Source organism: Misgurnus anguillicaudatus, chromosome 9 (genome assembly GCF_027580225.2).
Source record: "Misgurnus anguillicaudatus chromosome 9, ASM2758022v2, whole genome shotgun sequence".
NCBI classification, from domain to species: domain Eukaryota; kingdom Metazoa; phylum Chordata; class Actinopteri; order Cypriniformes; family Cobitidae; genus Misgurnus; species Misgurnus anguillicaudatus.
Genome location: NC_073345.2, coordinates 28,090,130 through 28,113,448, shown reverse-complemented (window position 1 = coordinate 28,113,448; position 23,319 = coordinate 28,090,130). Strand labels below are relative to the sequence as shown.

The window sequence follows — 23,319 nt, the reverse complement described above, 5'->3', positions numbered from 1 at the left end:
AAAGAAAGAAAAACAGAAAAAGAAGTATACATAGACAGACAGACAGACAGACAGACAGACAGACAGACAGACAGACAGACAGACAGACAGATTATCATAACCAACAATATCAAACAAACTGAAACGCATCAAAATATTTTTTTCCAGGCTGATGAACTCAAACCCGTGCTGAACCCATGTGCAAAGGCCGACACAGATGACAGCGCATCTAAAGCTTTTTGCTGATTGGTCGCAACTGTCGTCATTCAGTTGAGCGCGTGACGTCACACAGGAACCGAAGGAGGCGGTCAGACCAAGATGGCGTTCCGCGATGAAGCAGGAAATGTAGTCTGTTTTCAGTAAATCTCCCCAAATTAGAGCGTCAACCGGAGCCTGTACGTCCGAGGATAACCGAGAGACCTATTTGGAGGCTGAAGACACAGTAGAAACTGGTAAGGACACCGGTGGGACACGCAGAGACAGTTAAAGGGGCGGTGGCAGAGGAAGTCGGGCCCTGTTAGGTCGCTTTACTAACCTAAACTAAAACAAAACTGACCAGTTTGTGTTTAACTGTTCACATGTACAACTGTGTTTTTCTAATACAAATGCATAAGATATTTAGTTTGGGGTGACAAATGTTATAATTCTTGTACTAATATGACAGAGAAAACTGAATTGGTAACAAGCCTGTCAGAATTTTTCAATTGTTGACCAGCGAATATCAACTTGTCATAAACTCTCTCCCAAATATGTGTAAAGGTTTAGGATTGGAAAAGGTTGCCTGTCTTGTTGTACATATTAACTTTTCTTTTAAAACTCAATATAAGAGTCATTACATCAGTTATTACGCAACACGTATGTTTACTGTATGCTTTTATTTTCTTTAGCTTATTTTTTCTTGATCAGCTGATACACTTTGGAAAGCCTTTTTATAAATAGGCCATTGTGCGTTGATATGACATCAAAACCGGTTTTATAAGCATGTGTGTCAGTCAGCATGTGCTACAGTCTCTGTTATCAGTTTTTAAACAGGTTTTCTGTGTTTCTTGATAAGTTTTTGGTCGTTCGTTGTTGTAGAAGCTGATCTGATTACATTTTCGGTTTAAGGGAAATTCAAGCAGGGCTTGTAAACTAATGTTGTTTTACTTTACTGTGTTTTTTTATTGTTTGACACTAGTTTTGCTATTGTTTTATGTGATTATTATTATTATTATATAATTTGTACATATAAATATACAATTTAGACCTTTATTACGCTCTCATCACAGTATTATCAGCTGAATGTTCTACATATAGTTCTGTTTTAATCTAAAAACAGTTTATAAAAAACAACAACTTAAACTGATTTTGTATAAACTTTTGTATAATTTTTCTTGTTTGCTTATGTATTTCTTTAGTTACTCTAAATGGCTGCGAGGAAGTCTGGGTCAGATTTCCACAACAACGGTAATTCAGTGAATCATTTATCATGATTTTGTTGTTATTGTTATAATAAATAACATCATAAATGCAGTATAAATGAAATCTTCTTAAATGTTTCATGTTGGTTTGTTTCCCCTTCCCTCCGTTTATGTTTTAAGGACCCGTCAGTTACCTTGATGAAGTTCCCTTTAAACTCAATGAGAAATTCCGCTGTCCTTCAAAAGTGGGTTTTCCCATTGACTTTCATGTACCTGACTGTAATTCAGTACTTTCAGCACTGCAAGTAAGTTTGATTTTTGACCCGAACCTACCTGTATATATTTTTGTTAAAAACTAAATAATGCTTAACTTTGCCTTTTTACTCTTGACTTTAGTATGACTTTAGTCTAGAGAGGCGGAGTGTTCAGTGGGGGGAGGAGCTTGCCAAAGCACGAGCTGCCGAGGCTCGTGCAGCGGAGTCGGCGCGGGCGGAGTCTGAAAACGACAGGCAGGCCGCTCCTAACGATGCAGATGTCGGATTGGTTGGAGGAAAGAAAGCACGCCCCTCCGAGGAGCAGGACCTTGTTCCACCAGCGGTGAACCCAGTTTTGGCTGGTTTCTGGCACAGTGCAATGCTTACACCTCTCCCAGCACCTTCTTTCGGACCACAGCGGCCAGCGCCTAGCAACCCGGCTCCGCAATGTCTAAACTTGGCTGATTTTGAACGAGAAGAGGATCCGTTTGACAAACTTGAGCTTAAAACCCTGGACGACAAAGAGGAATTGCGGAATATCCTCCAGAGCCAACCACAATCGTCCGTGTCACCACCCCAGCTTCCTCAACCGGAACCTCATCCTCCGTCTCCAAGTAGTACGCCTCCTCCCCAGGCAAAAGCAGGAATCTTCCATAAACCTAATGGACTGGTTGGACTTCTGGACTTAGACCAGGGTAGGGTTCTGGCAAACTCCATGGAACAGATCGATACAGACCGCCCATGTAACATTCGCTCACTGACTTTCCCAAAGCTAGCAGACTCCCTCTCAGAACCGTCTGTCGGCATTTATACGACAACTCCATCACGCACCCTGTCCAATGGCACACCTTCTTCTTTTCAAAAGGCTCCACCCCATACCAACACAACGGTCCACCAAGAGCAATCTGGACAGGCCCAAATTGGTACACAGAAACAGGTATTGTAACATGGACAGAAACTGTCAGTATGAATTGTTAGTGTATTAAACTGATTTTCTCTGTAACATCTTTGCAGACAAACTCCGTCACAGCACCCAACCATCCGGTAACTTCACCTGCTATCGCGATTCTTCACGGCCTCTCTCCAAGCGAACGGCAATGCGTGGAGACTATCGTGGGCATGGGATATTCCTACGAGGGTGTCCTAAAAGCCATGCAAAAACAAGGACAGAATGTCGAACAGGTCACTTTTTAGTGTTAATATATTTACAGTGTCTTTTTAACTCTCTCAGTGCAATTCTTCTTAGTGTGGTATTTCTCTTTTTTTAGGTGTTGGAATACCTATTTACTTACAGTCGACTGTGTGACAGAGGCTTTGATGCTACTGCTGTGGAGGAATGTCTGGAAATGTACCAGGGTTCAGAGGAAAAGGTTGGCAATATAACAACCGCAAAAAGCACACAAGGACTGATTTACATGCAGATAGCCACAAAACACCTTGTTTGAATAAACATATGTTTTCATGCTTTTATCTGACACTCACTCATGGTTTTACTAGGGCTGCATAAGTTTTTGTTTGCATCATATATGTGTGTGTACTACGGAGCCCCACACGGGCGCGTTGATGCGCGTGGCAAAAATGGCGTCAACGTGAAATGGGCGGTCGTGCGCGTTGGGTGCGCGAGACCCCATTTCGCGTGGAGGTGGGCACTGCATTTTTTGTAACTGTGTGCGCGGCTCCGCATCCAAAAATGACGTTGCGGACCAAAGCGCGAATATAAACAAAGCTTAAGGGGACATGGAGCAAAAATTAAATAAAGTTTAGTTTCGCGAAACTATCGCGTTAGTTTTACGTGCGCACGTGAAACTTTCGCGTGCGCACGGGAAACGTTCGCGTGCGCAGGTGAAACTTTCGCGTGCGCACGTGAAACTTTTGCGTGCGCACGTGAAACTTTTGCGTGCGCAAGTGAAACTTTCGCGTGCGCAAGTGAAACTTTCGCGTGCGCAAGTGAAACTTTCGCTTTCACCTGCGCACGCGATGGATTCACGTGCGCACGCAAAACTAAACTTTAAAAAAAATTCTGCACATGAAGGTTTCGAGTGAGCACATGAAAGTTTTACGTGAGCACATGAAACTAAACTTTAGATTTTTTTACTCCAATGTCACTTTAGGGTCTCGGTAGTGTATTGTGTTTAATAATTATGTATGTATAAATACACGCACATGCATGTATAATTTTAAGAATTTTAAGAAAAATTTTATATTTGTATATTTATAATTGTATATACACATATAAATACTTCTTAAATATACTGTACTTGCATGTGTGTGTATGTATATATACATAATTATTATATACAATACTCACACATATAATGTAAACAAAAACTTTTATTTCGGCAAACAATTAGTTTGCAGCCCTAAAAAACTAATTTCTTAATATGTCAACATAAAGTTTAAAAGACAATTTTTTGTAACAGATCGTGGTGTTTGAAACGCTGTAAACAGCGGGTTCACAGATTTAAACATAACATACACATTTAAAAATAAAATGTCAGTTTTCTATTTACTGGTTTTACATTGTGTATAACAAGACCCAACATAAACTTTAAAAAACAAAAAAATAGTTTTTTGTTTCAAGATCACAGATCGTGGTGTTTAAAAAAATTGTGGTGTGAGTTTGCAGACTTTAACTTAAACATATAGGGGTGGTTTCCCGGACAGGGATCAGCTTAATCCAGGACTAGGCCTTAGTTTAGTTAGGAAATGTAACTAGTTTTAACAAACATGCCTTACTAAAAGCATTACCTGTGTGCATTTTGAGGCAAAACAGGGCACTGGTGTATTTTAAGATATGTCAGTTCAAGTTGTTTTCAGTTTGGACAGCTCTAAAAAATGTTTTAGTCTAGGACTAGTCTAATCCCTGTCCGGGAAACCGCCCCATAAACATAAAGTTGCTGTTTACTTTAAACACGTTGTCTACCAGATGATTTATTTAGCCCTAACCCACGCTTGTTATGAGTGACAGGAGGCCATTTAGTTGCTTCAGATTTCTTTAAATTTACATAGCTGTGGTCATTCCACATCTCACAATATTTTCGCTTTCATTGTAGTGCATGTTTAGTTTTGCAGCGCAAATTAGGTCTCATGATATTACGCTTTTGTAACATAAATCAGACACATACAAAATACTATTATGAGCTTTATTATTATAAAGGCTACAAATTATTATTCATAAGCAGATTCAATTTAAAATGTTGTTCATTTGACCTTCTCGCCCCTTAGGCTCTTGAGTTTCTTCAGCTGATGTCTCGCTTTGGCGAAATGGGTTTTGAGCGGGACACTATTAAAGAGGTACTGCTTGTGCACAATAACGACCAGGACAAAGCTCTGGAGGATCTGATGGCCCGCGCAACAGCGAGCTGAGCCTGAAGACTGTCCACTCCAAGAGCCACCCCTCCCCTGTCCCTCAGTAAGAGAGAGAGAGTGAAAAGAAAAAGGGGCAAGCGAGGAGTCCTGGATGTGGAAGGATGTGATTCTCGTATCTCTAAGACAGGATAACTGATTTTGTACCCTAATAAAGATATACCTCGTGGGGTAGGGATTGACGACACCATCCAACGGTCCGTCCTTTCCTCCTCAGCTGTATGTCTGTTAAGTGATCTTAGAATGGTGGTGGTGGGAGGAGCCTAAACCCTCCGCAGAGAATCTGCATTGGCTAGTTTCTCTATTACCGTGATGACTGGCTGGAGAGATGGGACTGAATATGACAGAATGTGGACGCTTAAAGCTATTACGCTGCCATCTCTCGCTGCTGAACGCAGGCTTTCGATACTGAAACCTGACCGCACAGTCACAAACACAACCCATGGCAGAACAGAGAACTCACAGAAGTGTCCTCTCACTGTTTGTTGTTCATACATTGCTTTTATGTTTGACAGACAGAAACACTTTATCTTTCTTTCTTTTGTTCTTTTAAGAGATTGTGTTTCTTTGCCGTATGATTAGGAACTGCATTAACAAAACTAATCACCAAGTTCAGAGGACACTGCAGTAAACTTTTGCCCAGTTGGCTTTTGCACTGGAATGAACAGATTTGGCCGGAGTAATTGGCAGGTTTGATGGGAAATACAATATTACCATTATGTTTTTGAAAACAATTGACATGCCAATGCTGCACAGGTACACTGATTTATAGAAATATATTTAAAGATACACTGTTGCTTTCCATCAATAATAAAGAAATAGTCAACAGTAATGAGATTAACACATTGATGAGACTTAACACTGCAATTTATTTCGAAAGCTGCATAGCCGCATGTATGTAACAGATAGTTGTGCAATTTAATGGTTTAAAGGCAAGACTGTGAATCTTTTGGGTGATTAGAAACTGTTCAATTAACGTTTTATAGCCGAATCAAACATAGGTCCTATTTCTAATCTCATGCTGTTACGATGCTGCCGGTTTCCTTCTACATAACAATGGGTGAATCTCATTTTGAAATTTCTGGGTGATATTTTACCTCAAAACCAAATGCAGAAACATTTAATATTTTGCACAAAGAAAATCATTTTATTTATTACAGCATTTCAGTATTGAGATTCTGGTGATGCAAGATGTGCTTTAAAAAAGTGCCATAAGTTGTGTCACATACAAAAATAGGCTTTAGATTTAGTAAAATATATATTTTAAGAATTTGGTTGGGGTGAAATATGACCCAGTTCTTGTAAAGCTTCGTGAGATTCATTCAAAATGGTTATGTGGATGTGATTTTTACGGTGGTAAAATTGGCCAGTTCCTTTTCCACACATCCACATAATTTTCTCTTAAAGACTTTCATTTGAAACATTATATAACACTTTCCTGTCTTTAATAGTTGCTCTTACCTGGTATAGGATGGAATTAATAACTCAAAGTTCAAACACTCAAAACTGCAATTAATAAAACTAAACCTGTCTTGGGAAACAAAAGTGTCTTACTGTTAGTACCAGTTCAAATTGTATTAAGCATTTATTTCTGAAATGGGGTAAATATAAGAAGCACATATATACAGCTCTGATGTGCTTCAATAAAAGTTCTTTGTTTGGGTGCAGATATAGAATATCGGGTAGCTCAAGTGGCCCATTTTCAATATTTGGCACCAAATGTGCAATCTATGTTTTTTCACTTTCACCATTGTAGGTACAGAAAAAGCTGCTTTAAGCTAATGTTCCATGTGCACTTTTTCATCAGTGTTGCCTCACTGTAATATTTTGTTTAAATGTATGTGGACACCCCATTATTTGTGGTGAATCTCAAGAAATGTCTGGGACACCCCATCACCTAAAATCAAACTGAAAATAAATGCATATGTATATAAAAAAAGATGCCTGATTTTTGCACCCATTTAAAGATGCAATTAGGCACATTTTACAAAGTTATCATTAATGGAATATATATATATATATATATATATATATATATATATATATATATATATATATATATTATTATTTTTTTTTAAATCGAGTTAACATAATTTTATTCAGTACAACAAACAATATCTTAATAAATAAATACTTATACATTTTCTTTTTTTGCAGTACTTATTGCAATTTACAGGAAACGTCCACATGTTTAAAACCTCACAGGTCCTAAAAACGGGCTTCATTTTCTTGATGTAATTATATAAAGTTTTGACTTCAAGGTTAAATCTATCCCGCACGATTCTGACAGGTTTCATGAGATTCACCCATCCCCTACAGAAATTATTTTCCAGAAGAGGTAAACGTGGTGTACAGGGTGCTCATCTACTTTTCACAGACTATATAGGTGAATAGACTTGATAAACAGAATACAGCAAACACAAACTGCAGGTTGTATCACAAAGCCTTTCACGAGGAGCGAGTCAGCATTCAAATGCAGATCTATTGTTTCAATTGTAAATGGGGAAATGTCCTGATGTAAAGCTAGAGAACCTGACTGACAGGTAAAGCAGATCTGATGCCTTTTCTTAGGGAGATCTGTTGCTAAATGTGGTTTAAATGTTAAGACTTCTTTGAAATCTTTTATTTTTTAAAGAGTATGGTTGTCCCAAATTATTGAGTAATATATGAAGGTATACACTGAACAGATATTGGGTGACAACTGTCATTGTAGCTCATGAAGCTTGTTTGTTAGTGCATAGGTTAGGAGTGTGATGGTCATGGGTTTGATCCCAGGAAACGCACATACTGTTAAAAAACAAGCAGATTGATGCAGTGTAAGCTGCTTAAAAATAAGTCTGGCAAATGCATAAATGCCATTGCAATGTGACTGACTGGTATTTTTTAACAGAAAATGTGGTGCAATAAAATTCTATTCAAATATACATTCCATTTAAACCTATTTAATAAACAGATATTGTGTCAAAATGTTTGCACATCAGCACACATGTGAACATTTTCATAATACAGATTTTATTCATTATAGTGTTCCTGTAGCTCAGTTGGTAGAGCATTGCATTAGCATTAAAGCTTGTGTGTTTGATTCACAGGAAAATCATAGGCTACTAATAGAAGTTAACATTAAATGCAACTTTCGATAAAAGTGTCTGCCAAATGCATAAAAGTAATCGAGAAGATTCAATTATAAATCTGTTTTTCTGCAACTATGGGGACTGTGGATTTAGACTCCCTTAAAACTTACTTCAGATTCATGACTATAATTTTTTCTTGGTTTACATTTCACCTAAAGCTTGCTATTCTGACACTTTTTATTTCCTTGGTAAACAAGTACTTTACCGTGTTAAAATTAGAGCTGTCAAACAATTAATCATGATTAATTTCATACAAAATAAAAGTTTGTATTTGCATAATATGTGTGTGTACTGTATGTAATTATTATGTATAAATACACACACATACATGTATAAATTTAAGAACCTTTTTTATTTATATATAATTATTTAAAATGTATATATAATACACATGTAATTGTTTCTTAAATATATAAATCAAATATATACATAATAATTACACACAGTACACACACATTTTTTTTATTTTGTAAACTAGTTAAAATAAATCTTGTATATTTAAAAAGGCATTTTATATTTTAAGATTGAAATAATAGATCTGCTACAACGTCTTCAAGACAGCTGTAGAGTGAAGATGAAAGTATACAAATTATATATAAAACCTAAAAATTTTGAAAATTACATATAAAAATATTTTAAACAAAAAACAATGGAAAATATAAAAATTAAAAATAAATATTTTTACATTTTAAAATTGAAAGACTAGATCTGCTAAAACGTTTTCAAGACAGTTTTACAGTGAAGATGAAAGTATAACAATTATATATAAAACATAAAAATTTAAATATTACATATAACTTTTTCAAACAAAAACAACGGAAAATAAACAAATAAAATACAAATATTTTTACATTTTAAGATTGACTAGATCTGCTTAAACGACTTGTTGTCCAGATAAACGTATAAAAATATATTTTACAAAAGTAAAAATGGTTGAAAATAATATCTAAAAAATATCAAAACAAAAAACCTTTAAATTAAAACTACACATATCTGAAGAAACAAAACTTGTTTACAGGCAGTAAACAATTTTCTACGAATAAAAACGACTCAACGAAACTGCGGAAGAAACATCTGTCTGTAGAACGCCATACAGCCGGGCACGCGCACGCCGGTGCTGCGCACGCGCACGCTTGACCTTGTTTTTGTTGATATTTGACTTGAGTGCGACTGCGCGCGGCGTTGTACGTTGTAGGATGACGCGTTTTGTCAAAAGAAACGACGGATCGGGAGAGAGACAGATAGGTGAAAAGTGAGCTCGATGTAGGGGAGGGTCACCCGTACCCTCGTATCTCCTCCATATAGACGAAAAGCAAACAAACCTGCCCTAAAAACGACCCGAAGCAGGACCGCGGTGATCGGGCACCGAATCGGACGATTGTTCGGTTCAGTTTGGTCCGATCCTACGCGACTCGATTGGATGCGATTAGTCGCGCCGTTTCAACCAGTCCAGAGGCCGCCAAAATAACCCAATCGCCATTATATGATCCAGTTTCCAGCGTCGTTGCTGCCCTCCATGTGGGTGAGGGACCTGTGCGTGTCGGGCTATGGCGAGAAAAACAGTTAGCAGGAAAAGGAAGGCAGGGGAGATCAAGGAACAACAGGTAAGAACAAACCATCTTCTACGTAACACATGTACCACACTACCCGTGTTATCCTCTGATCCTAAATCAAAATAAACTCACATGTAAATGAAGCTTGAAATGTGGCAGTTTGCAGACGTATGTTAGCAAACATGTTGGCTAAAGGCTAATGCTGGGTTTGTTTACTCAGTTGTTGGACTGGTTTGAGTGATATGCAAACGTTTATTAGTTATCTTGGACATCGAGGTTATGTGTTTTGTCTGAGTAGGTCTTAATCCAGAGCTAGATTACAGGATAATGTTACCCCAGCAAGAACCAGACTGTATAAGCTGGTTAGTCGTTCAGTATCAGTTGCCATTCTCCATTATTTCATAAATGCAAATGGGGAAGGTTGGTTTAGAAACTGAAATAGACTAGTCCTCTTATTTCTGATAGCTCTGATCAACTTTTTCTTGTCAAGCTCATCCTCAACAAGAATTAATGTTAACTCTTTATGTTGAGTGAGTCTTATATACATGTTGGTTAGCAACAGTATATATTGGTCTCTCGTGGGACGTTCTATGCATTCAGTGTCTCTCTTGAGTTTAGTGTTTCTCAACCAGGGGCCCAGGGTCCACTAGAGGGGCCCCTTAACCAACTTCCAATATCCAAAAAAGACAAAACAAGTAAACGTATCAAAAATACACAAATACAAAAAATCTTAACACAAAGAAATGTTTAAGATACATCTTTATTTTACTAGGTAGAAATTTTTGAATAAGGGGGGTGTGAAATCAAACTGGTTGATGCTTTAGGAATCAAATGATCATTACTGACCTTTACAGATTGTATCTTGAATATGTTATTTTATGGTTGCATAGCATACTTTTGTAAAGTTTGGAGTGGACCTTGCTTGTGTATTAAGATCTTGTTTTGACCTACTTGGCCATTAGGATCTGGGTCAGGCAGATAGGGCTGATGTCCACTGGCCTGAGGGAAATTGGATGAGCTTTACCGGAGTAGAGATGCATAGTGTTTATGGATAAATAAAGAAGTGTATTTACTTGTATCACTCTCAAAGGTTTATGTAATTTCCACAAGAATTGTTTATACGGGCTATGATGTGATGTATTGATTTGAAGAGTAATTATGTCAGTGCAGTTTAAAAAAGAAAAGAGCATTAAAATAAAGTCTAAAGAGTCTTTTTCACATACACGTATACATAAAAGATTGCTGGGTCTACGTGAATTGATGCACTTAACTTCAGGCCATTGTTTTTATTTGAAACTGTCATGGCCATATTAAATTTGTTGATGCTTGCTAGGAGCACAGATTTGTTTTGTTTTTCAGCGGGCATCAGTGTCGGATGCCGTCACATTTGTCGTCCGGGTGTTAGTGTTTTGTTGCAATTTTATTGTATAGAGGTTGGGTTTTTCTTCTTCCAGCAGGTGTATTTTTGTAACTGTAAGCTGTTTTAAAAAGATGCAAAAATGCAGACACAGTGCTGGATTGCATAAAGAGCCACCTGGTGAAAGCCAAAGGTCCTTTAAGATCTATTTTTAGTTTAATATGTGAAAATGTTACATAATCAGCATGTGAAACAGATGTTATAAAATTCCTCAAGACCATTTTTATGAATTAAAAGGGAATAAGGAACAACTTTGGAGTAATAATAATTTGTCAGCCTGTTTTCATGGGGTTCTGATGATGGTGTTTTAGTAAGATTAATTTGCATACTTCATATAATGGGTAATAAAGCTCTGATTGGATGGCTATTATCATCTGTTCCTAAAGGAATAGTTCCAATAGTTCAAAAAATGAAAGTTGTTGTCATTTATTCCCCCTCAAATTGTTTCATACCTGTATAAAATTCTTTGTTCTACTGAACGCAAATAAAGATATTTTGAAAAATGTTAATAACCAATCAGATCTGGGGCGCCATTCACTATTTTCCTGCTATGAAAGTCAATGGTGCCCCAGATCTGCTTGGTTCTAACCATTCTTTAAACTATTTTTCTTTGCATTCAAGAAATGTATGTTTGGGGCAACTTGAGGGTAGGTGAATGATGAACTTTTATTTTGTTGGCGAGCTATCTCACAAGTATTATAGCAAACTAGGGATGCATAATGATTAATCGCGATTAATCTATAGCAGAATATAAGTTTTTGTTTACATCATATATGTGTGTGAACTGTGTATAATAATGTATATATAAATTTGCACACATGCATGTATAATTTTAAGTAAATTTTTTTAGATATTAAGTATTTATATTTATATATAATATAAATTATACAAAAATATACAAATGTACACTCTCAGAAATAAAGGTACAAAAGTTGTCACTGGGACAGTACCCTTTCAAAAAGGTACACCTTTGTACCCAGAGAGTGCATATTAGTACTTTGAACTGCCAAAATGTACCTTTAAAGGAACATATTTGTACCTAAATGGTACATATTAGGACCTTTTTTAAAGGGTACTGCCCCAGTGACAGCTTCGTACCTTTATTTTTGACAGTGTATGTAAACATTTCTTAAATATCTACATGCATATGTGTGGGCATTTATCTATACAAAGTTTTTATACACACAGTTCACAAATATATGATGTAAACAAAAACTTTTATTCTGCTATAGATTAATCGCGATTAATCGTTATGCATCCCTGTAGCAAACAGTAATTTTTTCCCCTTTTTGGGTTTGTAGGGACAGTACTATAGATTTGTTAAATTATTCTGATTATTCTAATTTTCAAAATGTTTGTGTAAACTGTTTACAAAGTCATGATCAATATTACATTTTTTTTATGTGATGTATGTATTATATTATGCATTACGTAGAAACATGCATGATCAATGAATGTAAGATGCACAAATAGGGGAATGGTCTGACGTTTATACACGGACCCCAGGCCAGTAGCCCATCCTTAATGTTAAACCCTAAATAAATGCTAAGAAACACTGTACATAGGGCTGTCACAAAGATTAAATAATTGTCTCATCGCGATTGTTTGATCTCATCGTGATGATTTTAGATCACCGCAATGATTGCACATCTCTGTAAAAAACACAAGGGGGAGCTGCAGCCCCTGTATAAACAAAACGGTATCAGATTACTTTTAAATATGATTTATGTGTATTCATATTTTCTGCCAGGTAAACCTTGCAAAAAGATTTAATTTAAATAATCACAACAATGTGTGAAAATTATTTTATAAACACAGAAACATTTTTATGAGAATTAAATGTCAGAGCAATAAAATAGACAATTAATCGTCATAATCATCAAGTTCTAAAACAGGCAATTAATTGTCATAACCGAAACAATTTATCAGACAGTAAATCGTCAGCCAAATGTCATAACCGTGACAGCCTTAACTGTACATAGGGGTTTCCCATGTATAAAATAATTCTTACAGAGATGGTGGGGATTAATTGTTAAAGATCTGAGCTGATAACCAAATAATTGTAGATTTAATTTGTAAAATTGTAATAAAAATTGTGTTCAAAATGATTATTGACTGCTGACTATATTAACTTGGTGCTTGCTTTTGTTTTTCTTTTCCAGCAGTTTGACTGGTGTCAGTCTGGGTTTAAGCGTGCCCGCGTGTGCAGCTCGGCGCTTCATGCGCATCACTGGTGGCAGAACGGGCGCTCGGTGGTTTGTTCTGTAAGAGGGAGGGAGTTTCGCCCACAGCTGCAGCACGAGTGGAGCTTCCAGCGGAGTCTCCGTGGGTTTGCTGCCGGTCGCATCCCTGGGATCCTCAAAGAGAGAGAATTCTCCCTCGGACGCCTCAACAAAGTGTTTGCTTCCCAATGGCTCAACCACAGGCAGGTGGTGTGTGGGACCAAATGCAACACGGTAAGATGGTTTTTCACTCTTTTACACTTCTGCATTTAGCAGGTGCTTTTACTCGATTCCTCGCAGTGCTGGGAATTGAACCCATGATCTTTGGGTTCCTAGCATGGTTTTCTTCTATTTTAGCTACAGGGTGATCTGGAATGTTATGTATATTAGAAAACTGCTTTGGTATAATAAAGTCACAATGAAACGGAAGTAGTGATTGTCTTATTTTCCCCGTCATGATGTATATTTAGTTTCTGAAATGGAAAAAAAAAGGTAGTGTTGGACTTAAATTCGTCCATCGAGAATTCTTCCGCTATACCTCATGATCAAAAGTAAAGAGAGTTTTTTTTCAAGGAGAGGATGAGATTTGCGTTTTTTATTAAAGATTATGAGGGCACACAAATAAAAAATGTAAAAATGACTTTAAAAAAAGAGTTTTTAATTTCAATGTCATTGTGACTGAAGTTTTTTTTTAATAATTGTTTTATATGCAGTTGATGTTTTTCAACATGTTATTTGTCTTGCTGGTTTTGTTGTAGTTAGTGGAGTTTCAGTATAAAATAAAAAAAACGTTTTTTTTTTATTCTTTAAGAATAAGCCGCCATAAAAGCTTGGAGGAACATGATGCTCTGCATCAAAATGTGTTCATTGCAGATCCTCAACAATTTTTAAAAGTAATCATTTCTAAAGGTGGTAATTTCAATATCTTTTAAGTGAAAAGACAACAGAAGGTATAAATATTTAAAGGTTTTAAGCACATATCACACCATTGGCACCATTGACTTTCATAGTATTAATTTTTCCCACTATGGAAGTCAATGGTGCCCCAGGTCTTTTCAAAATTTCAATTTTGTTTAATTTTTTTAACAGATGAATTTTTTTGACAACTTGAGAGTGAATAAATAATGACAGCATTTTTTTTATTTTTAAGTGAACTATCCCTTTACAAGTTTAACTTTGTTAACAATGGGTTGGGTCTGAATGTGCAATTGTGCATTGTTGCTGTCCTACCTCTTTTTCTATTTAGTTTTTTGCTTGTGAAAACATATTTTTTAGGCTTTGCAGTCTAAAAATTGCAATAGTGTGACGAATTAAGTTGTCAATCTTTTGTTTTTACTGGTACACTGCAAAAAAAATGATTTTCAAGAATTTTTTTTTAGTATTTTTGTCTTGTTCTCAGTGAAAGTATTTAAAAATTCTTAAATTAAGATGCTTTTTCTTTATTAGCAAAATGACCCAAGAAAATAAGTCTAGTTTTTAGACCAAAAATATCAAAGTTAAGTGATTTTGTGCATAAAACAAGCAAAAAAAATCTTGTAAATTTTTCTTAAACACTAAATTCAAGAAAAATTCAAGAAAAATTAGCTTACCCCATTGGCAGAATTTTATGCACAAAATCATTGAAATTTGATATTTTTGGTCTAAAACCAGACACATTTTCTTGGGTCGTGTTGCTCATCAAGAAAAAGCATCTCAATTTAAGAATTTTTAGATATTGGTCCTACAAACAAGATAGAAAATATATTTTTTTGCAGTGTATATATTAGTTACATTAAGACAATAACATTGTTTGACCTGTTGGTGCATTTGTTTGTCAAGTTTCTACAAGGGGAATCTGTGCTTATTTTTTTTCTGCTGACTCAGTTGTTTGTAGTGGACGTCCTTTCAGGACAGATCACCAGGATCCCCATGCTGAAGGACAGAGAGGGCAGAGGAGAGGTCTCAAATGGTTTGGGAGGATTGAGAGGGCATTTCCATTTCCAAAGTCCAGGACCAATGGGCGGTCTGGATGCCCAGCAGGGATGCGGCATCCACGCCATAGAGCTTAACCCCTCTCATACGTTGCTCGCCACCGGTGGAGACAACCCCAACAGCCTGGCAGTGTACCAGCTTCCCACACTTGACCCTGTCTGCGTTGGGGATGTGAGTCTGATTTCTCTTATTTTCTAGTCGCACAATTAGTGGAAAGTCAAGCACTTCAAGTCACTTTTGCTCCAGAGATAATAAAAAGCTAAAGTGCCCTTTTGACTAACTGAGATTGATTTCAATGTAACTTGGGAACAGTGATCTATTTTGTAAGCATAATTGAAATGGTGTTGTGTAAAGGATCTGTAATGTTTTACGAGACTCAGAATGGTCTATTTGTGACAGGATGGGCACAATGACTGGATATTCTCCATTGCATGGATCAGCGATACCATGGCTGTCTCAGGTAAGAACCAGTTGGTCCAGTTTTATTCAAACACCTTGCACATGAATTAATCGTTTAATCAATGAATTAAATGAATTATTGGTTGCCTGTAATTTGAAATAAATTATATATAATTTGAGAATGTACATTATGGTTGTTAATATTGTATAAAATTTAAATTAGCGGATGTCATTCTATTTTTATGAACAGGATTATTTTCATTATTGTTTTACTGTGCTGTCCATGAATTCATAATTTTATGGACAAGAGCTTTTGTGAAATCTTAAGAGGAAATTAAACAGTTTTATTAAAGCGTAATGTTTTTTAATTCACTATTGCAGGTTCTCGTGACGGTTCCATGGGTCTGTGGGAGATATCAGAGGAGGTGCTGAATCAGGCGGAGAAGCGTCAAAACGTTGAAGGTGTTCCTTGTTACTCCCACATCTCTCACAGTGCCCTTAAAGACATCCCTAAGGAGTATACCCACCCCTATAACTGCAAAGTGCGTGCACTGGCCTTCAACAACAGCCATAAGGTCAGCCTCTGTCCTTGTCTCATGTTACTCGTGTTGATTTATTCCAAAACCTAATGAACTGTAACTAGGCATAGATGAATAATAAGAGTTCTGTACAAACATAAGGTATGTTTACATACACACAAAGCTACTGAACTCACTGCTCTGTGAAACAGCCAATCAGAGCAAAGCTTAAAGAATTAGTCAATTTTCTTTAAAAAAATCCATATAATTTACTTACCACCGTGTCGGTCAGAGTGTTGATGTCTTTGTTTGTTCGGTCGAGAGGAAATTATGTTTTTTGAGGAAAACATTCCAGGATTTTTCTCGTTTGAATGAACTTTGGTGGACACCAACACGTAGCAGTTTTGATGTAGTTTGGAATTGCAGTTTCAACGGAGTTTCAAAGGGCTCTAAACAATCCCAAACGAAGCATAAGGGTCTTATCTAGCGAGACGATTGTCATTTTTGACAAGAAAACTAGAAAATATGCAGTTTTAAACCACAACTTCTCGTCTATGACGCGCCAGCACGACCTCACGCAATTGCGTAATGCCGTGGAAAGGTCACGTGTTACATATATGAAACGCACATCTGCGGACCATTTTAAACAATAAACTGACACAAAGACATTAATTAGTATCATTCCACATACAACAAGGTCGGAATGGTCCTCTTTCTCAACACTTGTAAACACTGGGGCGTAGTTTCGCATACGTCCTCCGTGACCTCTTGACGTGATGACGTATTGCGTGAGGTCATATATATTTTTTAATATTGTGGTATTATTAACAAATGACGTATCTGTGAGCTTCATTATTTTTAAAAAATTTGTGTGTGCTCATAATCTTTAATCAAAAATGCAAATCTCCTCCCCTCCTCAAAACGATCTTTCTTCACTTCCGGTCATATGGTATGGCAGGTGGGCGGGGTCTGGGACAAGATCGCAGCGATTAGCAATTAGCAACACGACCCAACTTCAAACGTTCCAATCAGATCTCGATGGACAAATTCAAATCCAGCCGTTTCATTCGGATATACGTCACCACGGGAAAAATAAGGCAATTGCTACTTCCGTTTCATGGCGACTTTAAGCTTCGTTTGGGATTCTTTAGAGTCCTTTGAAACTTAGTTGAAACTGCCATTTTAAACTGCATTAAAACTGTTACGTGTTGGGGTCCATTAAAGTCCATTAAAATAAGAAAATTCCTGGAATGTTTTCCTCACAAAACATAATTTTTTCTCGACTGAACGGAGAAGGACATCGGCATTTTGGATGACATGGTGGTGAGTAAATTATCTGGATTTTTTTTAAGAAAATTGGCTAAACCTTTAACATTATTATTCATGACCCTTTCAAATAAGGTAATGATGGAACATTGCATTCTAAAGTCAAATCCTAGGGTTGTAAATAGACTTTTTTACATTCACTTATTAAAGCCACATACCTTCTATGTAGATATCAGAGAACAAATTAACTTATTATTTTGATGCATTCTTTGGCACCTTTAATGGTCTCGTACACACTGCAAACTCTCAGGAGTGACAACCGCATTAAAATGCGGGAGTGAATCCCCTAAATGTTCGTTTCATGTCTGTACGGAACAAGACTCACTCCCGAAAATGTGATGATTGACACAGAAATAACCATAGCAACGTTCTGCCGTCTCGCGTGCTCACTCACAGCTTTGACCAACATAATAACAGCATTGTGTTTTGCAATAAACCTCCGTCTTGGCGTTGTGAATTTTACGCTTTTGTGAGGCTGCTTCACAGCACGGAGCGCGCGGTCTTGCAGTGTCGCCAGGTCCTCGTCTTTTTTGTACGTAAATACAATTTTGGCGCTTAACCGTTTATGGCTTTTGGCTCATGAAGCGATCAAGTTTTTGGTGTTAATAAAGTGTGAGGGTGCCGGTCCCTAATATTTTGATCTTTGAGCTAAAGCATTTGGATTTAGTTCGGTGTATTATTGGATTTGTCTTGGTCGCTGTTTTTTGAGTGCAAGATCTGGCAACCAGCAAACTCTCGTGCCTCTGTCATTTTCTGACCCGCACATACAGAAGACTTTTTCCTCTTCTAAGCATTTCTTTTTTCAGAAGAGAGACCTGTCCTGTTTATGATAAACGTTTAAACACTTGATTAACTACTAGTTGTTCAGTTCGGTTATGCACACACTGTGCAGAGTTTTTGTAAATTCGGTTGTCACTACCTGCATTTTGCGGGAGTTAATTCGGTTGTAGAATGCAGTTGTGAGTTTCGTAAATTACTGAAGTGTGTGAACAGAACAGGATTAAGCATTAAAAGGTGAAGTGACAACCGAATTTATATGCAGTGTGTACGGGACCTAAGTCTTGATAGGCAACTTTCAGATGTTGGTTAACAAACTTAATTGCCTCATTATGCTGCCCAAATTTTGCTATTTGGTAAGGCATGAATACATGTATAGTTTCTGTGCAAGACAACCCCAGAATGCATTGGAAAAGTGAAGATGTAAATCCAATATTGGTGTATGCTATGTGTTGTAATTCCACTTTATAATATTTTTAACTTTATTAGACTCATCATTGGAGATGTGTCTGTGTAGTGCTTTTGTTTTTCACACAAATGCAATTTTAAAGAGGTTTCAAATTGGTTACTTATTGGTTTAGTTACATTACTGCCTTAGATGATGCAAGACATGTTAATTACTTTTAGAAACAAAAATATTGCCTTCATAGCATCATATTTTATTATACTGCAAACTAATATTCTTTTTTTTTTGTTATTAACTTTCCTCTTCCACATCAGGAGCTTGGTGCAGTTTCTTTAGATGGGTATTTTCATCTGTGGAAGGCACACGACAACCTTTCTAAGGTCCGGTAATCACAACCAGCATTGCTATCGTGCTGAATGTTTAAGTAAGGGATAATTGATGACAAGCCTTTGAATTATTAAAAAATAATACACACCGAAGTGGTACTGTAGTGTTTAAACCACTGGTCAAAATATTCCAAACCATAAGACAATGAGTGTGTTTACATGCACAGTATTACTCCGATTATGCTTAATAAGCTGATAACTATATGTGGGGTCATGTAAACGCGTAAAACGTTTTTCTTTTATCAGGGAAAGCCCATAAACTGCATAAGCAAAAACCGATCGTCACAGGTAGTTTTTTGCTCATTACCCCGATTTTGTGAACACCTTAAAGGACAAGTTCGGTATTTTGCACTTGGAGCCCTGTTTTCGGATTGTTTGTGGTGAAGTAGAGCGATTTTGACTGGGGTTTGGACATATGCTGCTGGCCCGGGAATTTTCGATTTCTGTGGTGTCACCCACCCATCCCCACAATGGCTGAATAGGTGCACTGGAACAATCCTTCCTAAAATGCATTAAACTTTCGTTTACGAAGACGTGAAACTCACAGAGTGGTTAGGGGTGTTCACTGATATGCTCACACAAAAATTGCTGCAAAAGATGTAATAGTGTTTTCAAATTATTTTTTCCCGATTAGTTGATTAATCGGAAAAAAAGAACCGCCCGATTAATCGATTATAAAAATCATTGTTAGTTGCAGCCCTATCATTTAAACCTGGCACAGTGATATGGAACTGTAATGTGGTCGACAGACCTGGAACTACTTCCTAGGTGTGCATTTACTGAAAAATAATGCACACCCTTAAAACGTTTGTCATCCAATCAGAATGAAGCATTCAACAGCCCTGTGTTATCCAAGGATAAAAAGATTTATATTGTGGTTGTTAAATTGATTTCTGATTTGATTTTCAGGAGCTTTCCACCAAACTCCCTTACTGTAAGGAAAACGTTTGTCTGGCATATGGACTGGACTGGTCTGTGTATGCAGTGGGCTCTCAGGCACACGTTTCTTTCCTAGACCCTCGGCAATCTTCTCAAAACATCAAATCCGTTAGCTCCAGGGAGCGTGGCAGTGGTATGTTTTTTTGCAGTTTATCATTTGCAGACATGAAGAACTTGAGGCCTGGTGTTCACTTGTGTGTGTTTGACAGGTATCCGCTCCGTGAGCTTCTATGAGCACATTGTGACGGTGGGCACTGGTCAGGGTTCACTGCTCTTCTACGATATCAGAGCCCAGCGTTTTCTGGATAGCCCGTCCAGTACAATCGGCGGGTATCGGAATCGTACTGCGGAGGGCATCCTTAAGCTCACTACAGGGAGAGGTTGGCTGGTAAGATTTCTACTTGAACTTTTAGTTCTACATCCTTTCATTTGTTTTTCCTCACTTTGTATTAATGTTCTTTACATTTTGTAGAATGATTTTATGTAAAAAAAAGACTTATGCTGGGTTTTAACAGACTAGGTCGCATTTATACTCTTTAACAAAGTGTTTACTCGAGCAGTCATGGATGTTCATGAAGCCTAAATGTTTTTCTTTACAGGGTTCCCACAGGTCCTTGAAAGTTAGTGAATCTGGGGGGGGGATTCAAAATATACATACATAGATAAAGGTCATTGAAAGTGCTTAAATCTATTTTATTATATTTAAGAAGTTTTTTGGAAAAAATTCCATATCCATATTATTCCCTGTATAGTGTAGGATAATATCATAAAAATCTAGACTTTTTAAGCACATGTGCTAAACTGTTCACTTTAAATGCTTATATCTTCTGTATGCGAATGTTGATCCATACCAAAAATGAAAACATCTCGGGTTATGGATGTAAATGTTGTTCCCTGAAAAGGGAACGAGGCGCTACGTCTCTCTTGTTGCCATACTTCCTGCGTTCCTGTAACGCCATCTTTGGTAATATTTTAGATAGCGATATACCTCCTGGATCCCGCGCCACCCAGCCTCACCATTGGTTAAATTTAATATACACATTTAGACGCACTTACCCTTGGAGGCGTCCCCAAAGTGTCACCTTAGTGACGCAGCGTGAGTTCCCTCGAAAGGGAACTGTAACAATGTATCTTTAAAGGTAACACAATGTAACCTTGCTTTACTTGAAATGTGTCCCCACATTTATTCCTTGAATTTGAGGGTATTGGACCTGGAAAGTCCTTGAAAGGTCTTTGAATTTGAAGTTAACTTAGGTGTAGGAACCTTGTCCTTAAAACTGTGGGGTGAAGTACAAGGGTCTCGTATCACCTTTAATAACATCAGGCTCTGTTACTGCTGCAAAAATATTAAAATGCTGTTTGTCACTTACTCCAGAATCACGACGAAACATGGAGAAGCTACTTTTCCGACGTCAGCTCCTTCCCGAACGCTGTGTACACGCACTGCTACGATGACTCCGGAACCAAGCTTTTCGTCGCTGGCGGTCCTTTGTGTTCTGGTCTACATGGAAACTACGCCGGCCTCTGGAGCTAGCCTCCATCATCCCTCCATTTCTCTCATACATGTGCTTGTAGGCCATCCTCCATTCTCTTCTCACTATCATCCATTTTTTATGGGACTCAGGAGCAAAGATGTAATTTTTTATTGTGTTCTTTCATTCATTTACCTGCTGTGCTCTGTAATTCACCTGTTTTTGCTGTGGACAAAAAAGCAAGAAATAACAAGGGATATCAATACCATAACCTGCTCTCTTGAAAGAGTTCATTCTGTCCTGGATGGATGGATGAAGATGATTTTCTTTTCTCGCAGGCTGCAGCTCGAGAACTGTAAAATAGTGTAAAAATATATTAAAATGTTTAACAGTCTCTCTGAGCAATTGCATTTATGCTTTTTGTTTAATTTTTTTTTCTTTCATTTCGAAAACTGCAGTGCCAGAAACATGGCGTGTTTGTTTTGCTGTGGTGTTTTCTGCCGATTAGGCCACTTTGGGTTGCTGTGGATTGAAATGACGTTGTGGACACTGAAAAGAGTGAGAAGAGGGATTTGGAGATCATTTTTGATGAAGTGAATGGACAAGTCCTATCCTTTATCCTCGCTGTGCTTTAGTGGACACAGAAAAGGACTAAGGGTCTAGACTGCACATATATGTAGACTATTGAGAATCAAACTAAATGATTCAGACTGGTCAATGAAGACTTAACTATTTGTGTTTTTTTTTTGCCCCTTAATGGTTTCCAAAATAATGGCAGGGAGTAACAAATGTGGTAAATAACAGATACCTTATGTGTTCTGTTTGAGGTATCTTTAAAAATGGCTCTTTTATTGCTAATGATATACTTATTAACATCCACACACACACACATCAAGATTGCTGTTTCCTCTATGACTTTACACTTCGTATTTATTTTGTATTGTGCCATCACTAGCACTCATTAAGTTCAAGTAGTCATATTGTTCAAATATCTTTTATGCATAAAGGCAGGGCAGCGTTGTTCGTCATTGTTGCCTTTCCAAAGTCTTTCTGTGAAAGACTTGCAGATTGAATTTGTTTTTAGCTTTTTTACATTCATTTTTTGATGGAATCATTACACAATTGCTAGAACAATAAACAAAGTAACGGGCACATATTAAGGAGAAATTTTCCATCAGTTTTAAAATGTATTTTATATATAAATCTATATGTATACATATTTGGAATCTAATAGAAGGAGAATACAGTTTATGTAAATGTCAGAGGTTATATGTGCGTGTGTGTGTGAGAGTGAACTAATCTGTCATTATTTTGGTGGTGCCCTTTTTATACTCACTTCATAATTGTTTTTACAGATTACAAGTGTAAAGATACTGTACAATATCAAAACAAGCAAAAGAAACCACAAAGCATTCTTCAAAAAAGAAAAAAATGAATAAAAGTTTATTGATGTATTTTTCTTCCATTTTACCTATGCACTATTACTTGTGTATTTTTTTTGGAAACGTGATTGTGATTCATATATTTTTATCTCTAGCGCTGTTATTATTAATATGGCCGCTGGTGGCGCCCTCATATTACAGAATTACAGAATGCGCGCTCACGAGGGGAGTAAGTTGGGGCATCAATACATTATATATAACCATATATATCTGCATACATACATACATACATTACAGCATTTTATTAACAAATATAAACAACCCACATGCCACACCACAAGTTCAAACCGAGAAGGCTTTGAAGTAAATCACTTAATTGTTTTCTTCATTTTTGTAAGTCACTTTGGATAGAAGCCTCTGT

General features: G+C 37.0%; 2 protein-coding genes across 3 annotated transcripts; both read left to right on the top strand.

The window, feature by feature from the left end:
* The first annotated feature begins 179 nt into the window (after positions 1–179).
* ubap1 (ubiquitin associated protein 1) lies at positions 180–5,846 on the top strand. The gene is made up of 7 exons (XM_055179515.2): positions 180–431; positions 1,377–1,425; positions 1,560–1,684; positions 1,776–2,570; positions 2,648–2,815; positions 2,902–3,003; positions 4,859–5,846. Exons 2-7 carry the CDS (start codon positions 1,386–1,388, stop codon positions 4,997–4,999), a joined length of 1,371 nt encoding a protein of 456 aa, XP_055035490.2. The 5' UTR covers positions 180–431; positions 1,377–1,385; the 3' UTR covers positions 5,000–5,846.
* Positions 5,847–9,274: 3,428 nt separating this feature from the next.
* On the top strand, positions 9,275–22,986 carry dcaf12 (DDB1 and CUL4 associated factor 12). Of its 2 annotated transcripts, none has more exons than XM_055180379.2 (9): positions 9,275–9,734; positions 13,266–13,556; positions 15,186–15,464; positions 15,693–15,753; positions 16,074–16,267; positions 19,034–19,099; positions 20,015–20,177; positions 20,254–20,432; positions 21,420–22,986. In XM_055180379.2, the coding sequence occupies exons 1-9, from the start codon at positions 9,678–9,680 to the stop codon at positions 21,576–21,578; spliced, it is 1,449 nt and encodes a 482-aa protein (XP_055036354.1). In that variant the 5' UTR covers positions 9,275–9,677; the 3' UTR covers positions 21,579–22,986. The 2 variants fall into 2 exon arrangements, with proteins under 2 accessions (XP_055036354.1, XP_055036353.1); XM_055180378.2 differs by having other exon boundaries at positions 9,276–9,734; positions 13,263–13,556.
* The last annotated feature ends 333 nt before the right edge of the window (positions 22,987–23,319 follow it).

Coding starts and splice junctions, on each gene's coding strand:
- ubap1 (XM_055179515.2), top strand. CDS start 1,386: ATGGCTGCGAGGAAGTCTGGGTCAGATTTCCACAACAACG. Junction 1,685..1,775: donor CAGTACTTTCAGCACTGCAA/GTAAGTTTGATT, acceptor TCTTGACTTTAG/TATGACTTTAGTCTAGAGAG. Junction 2,571..2,647: donor AAATTGGTACACAGAAACAG/GTATTGTAACAT, acceptor ACATCTTTGCAG/ACAAACTCCGTCACAGCACC.
- dcaf12 (XM_055180378.2), top strand. CDS start 9,678: ATGGCGAGAAAAACAGTTAGCAGGAAAAGGAAGGCAGGGGAGATCAAG. Junction 9,735..13,262: donor GGGAGATCAAGGAACAACAG/GTAAGAACAAAC, acceptor TTTCTTTTCCAG/CAGTTTGACTGGTGTCAGTC. Junction 20,178..20,253: donor CTCCAGGGAGCGTGGCAGTG/GTATGTTTTTTT, acceptor TGTGTTTGACAG/GTATCCGCTCCGTGAGCTTC.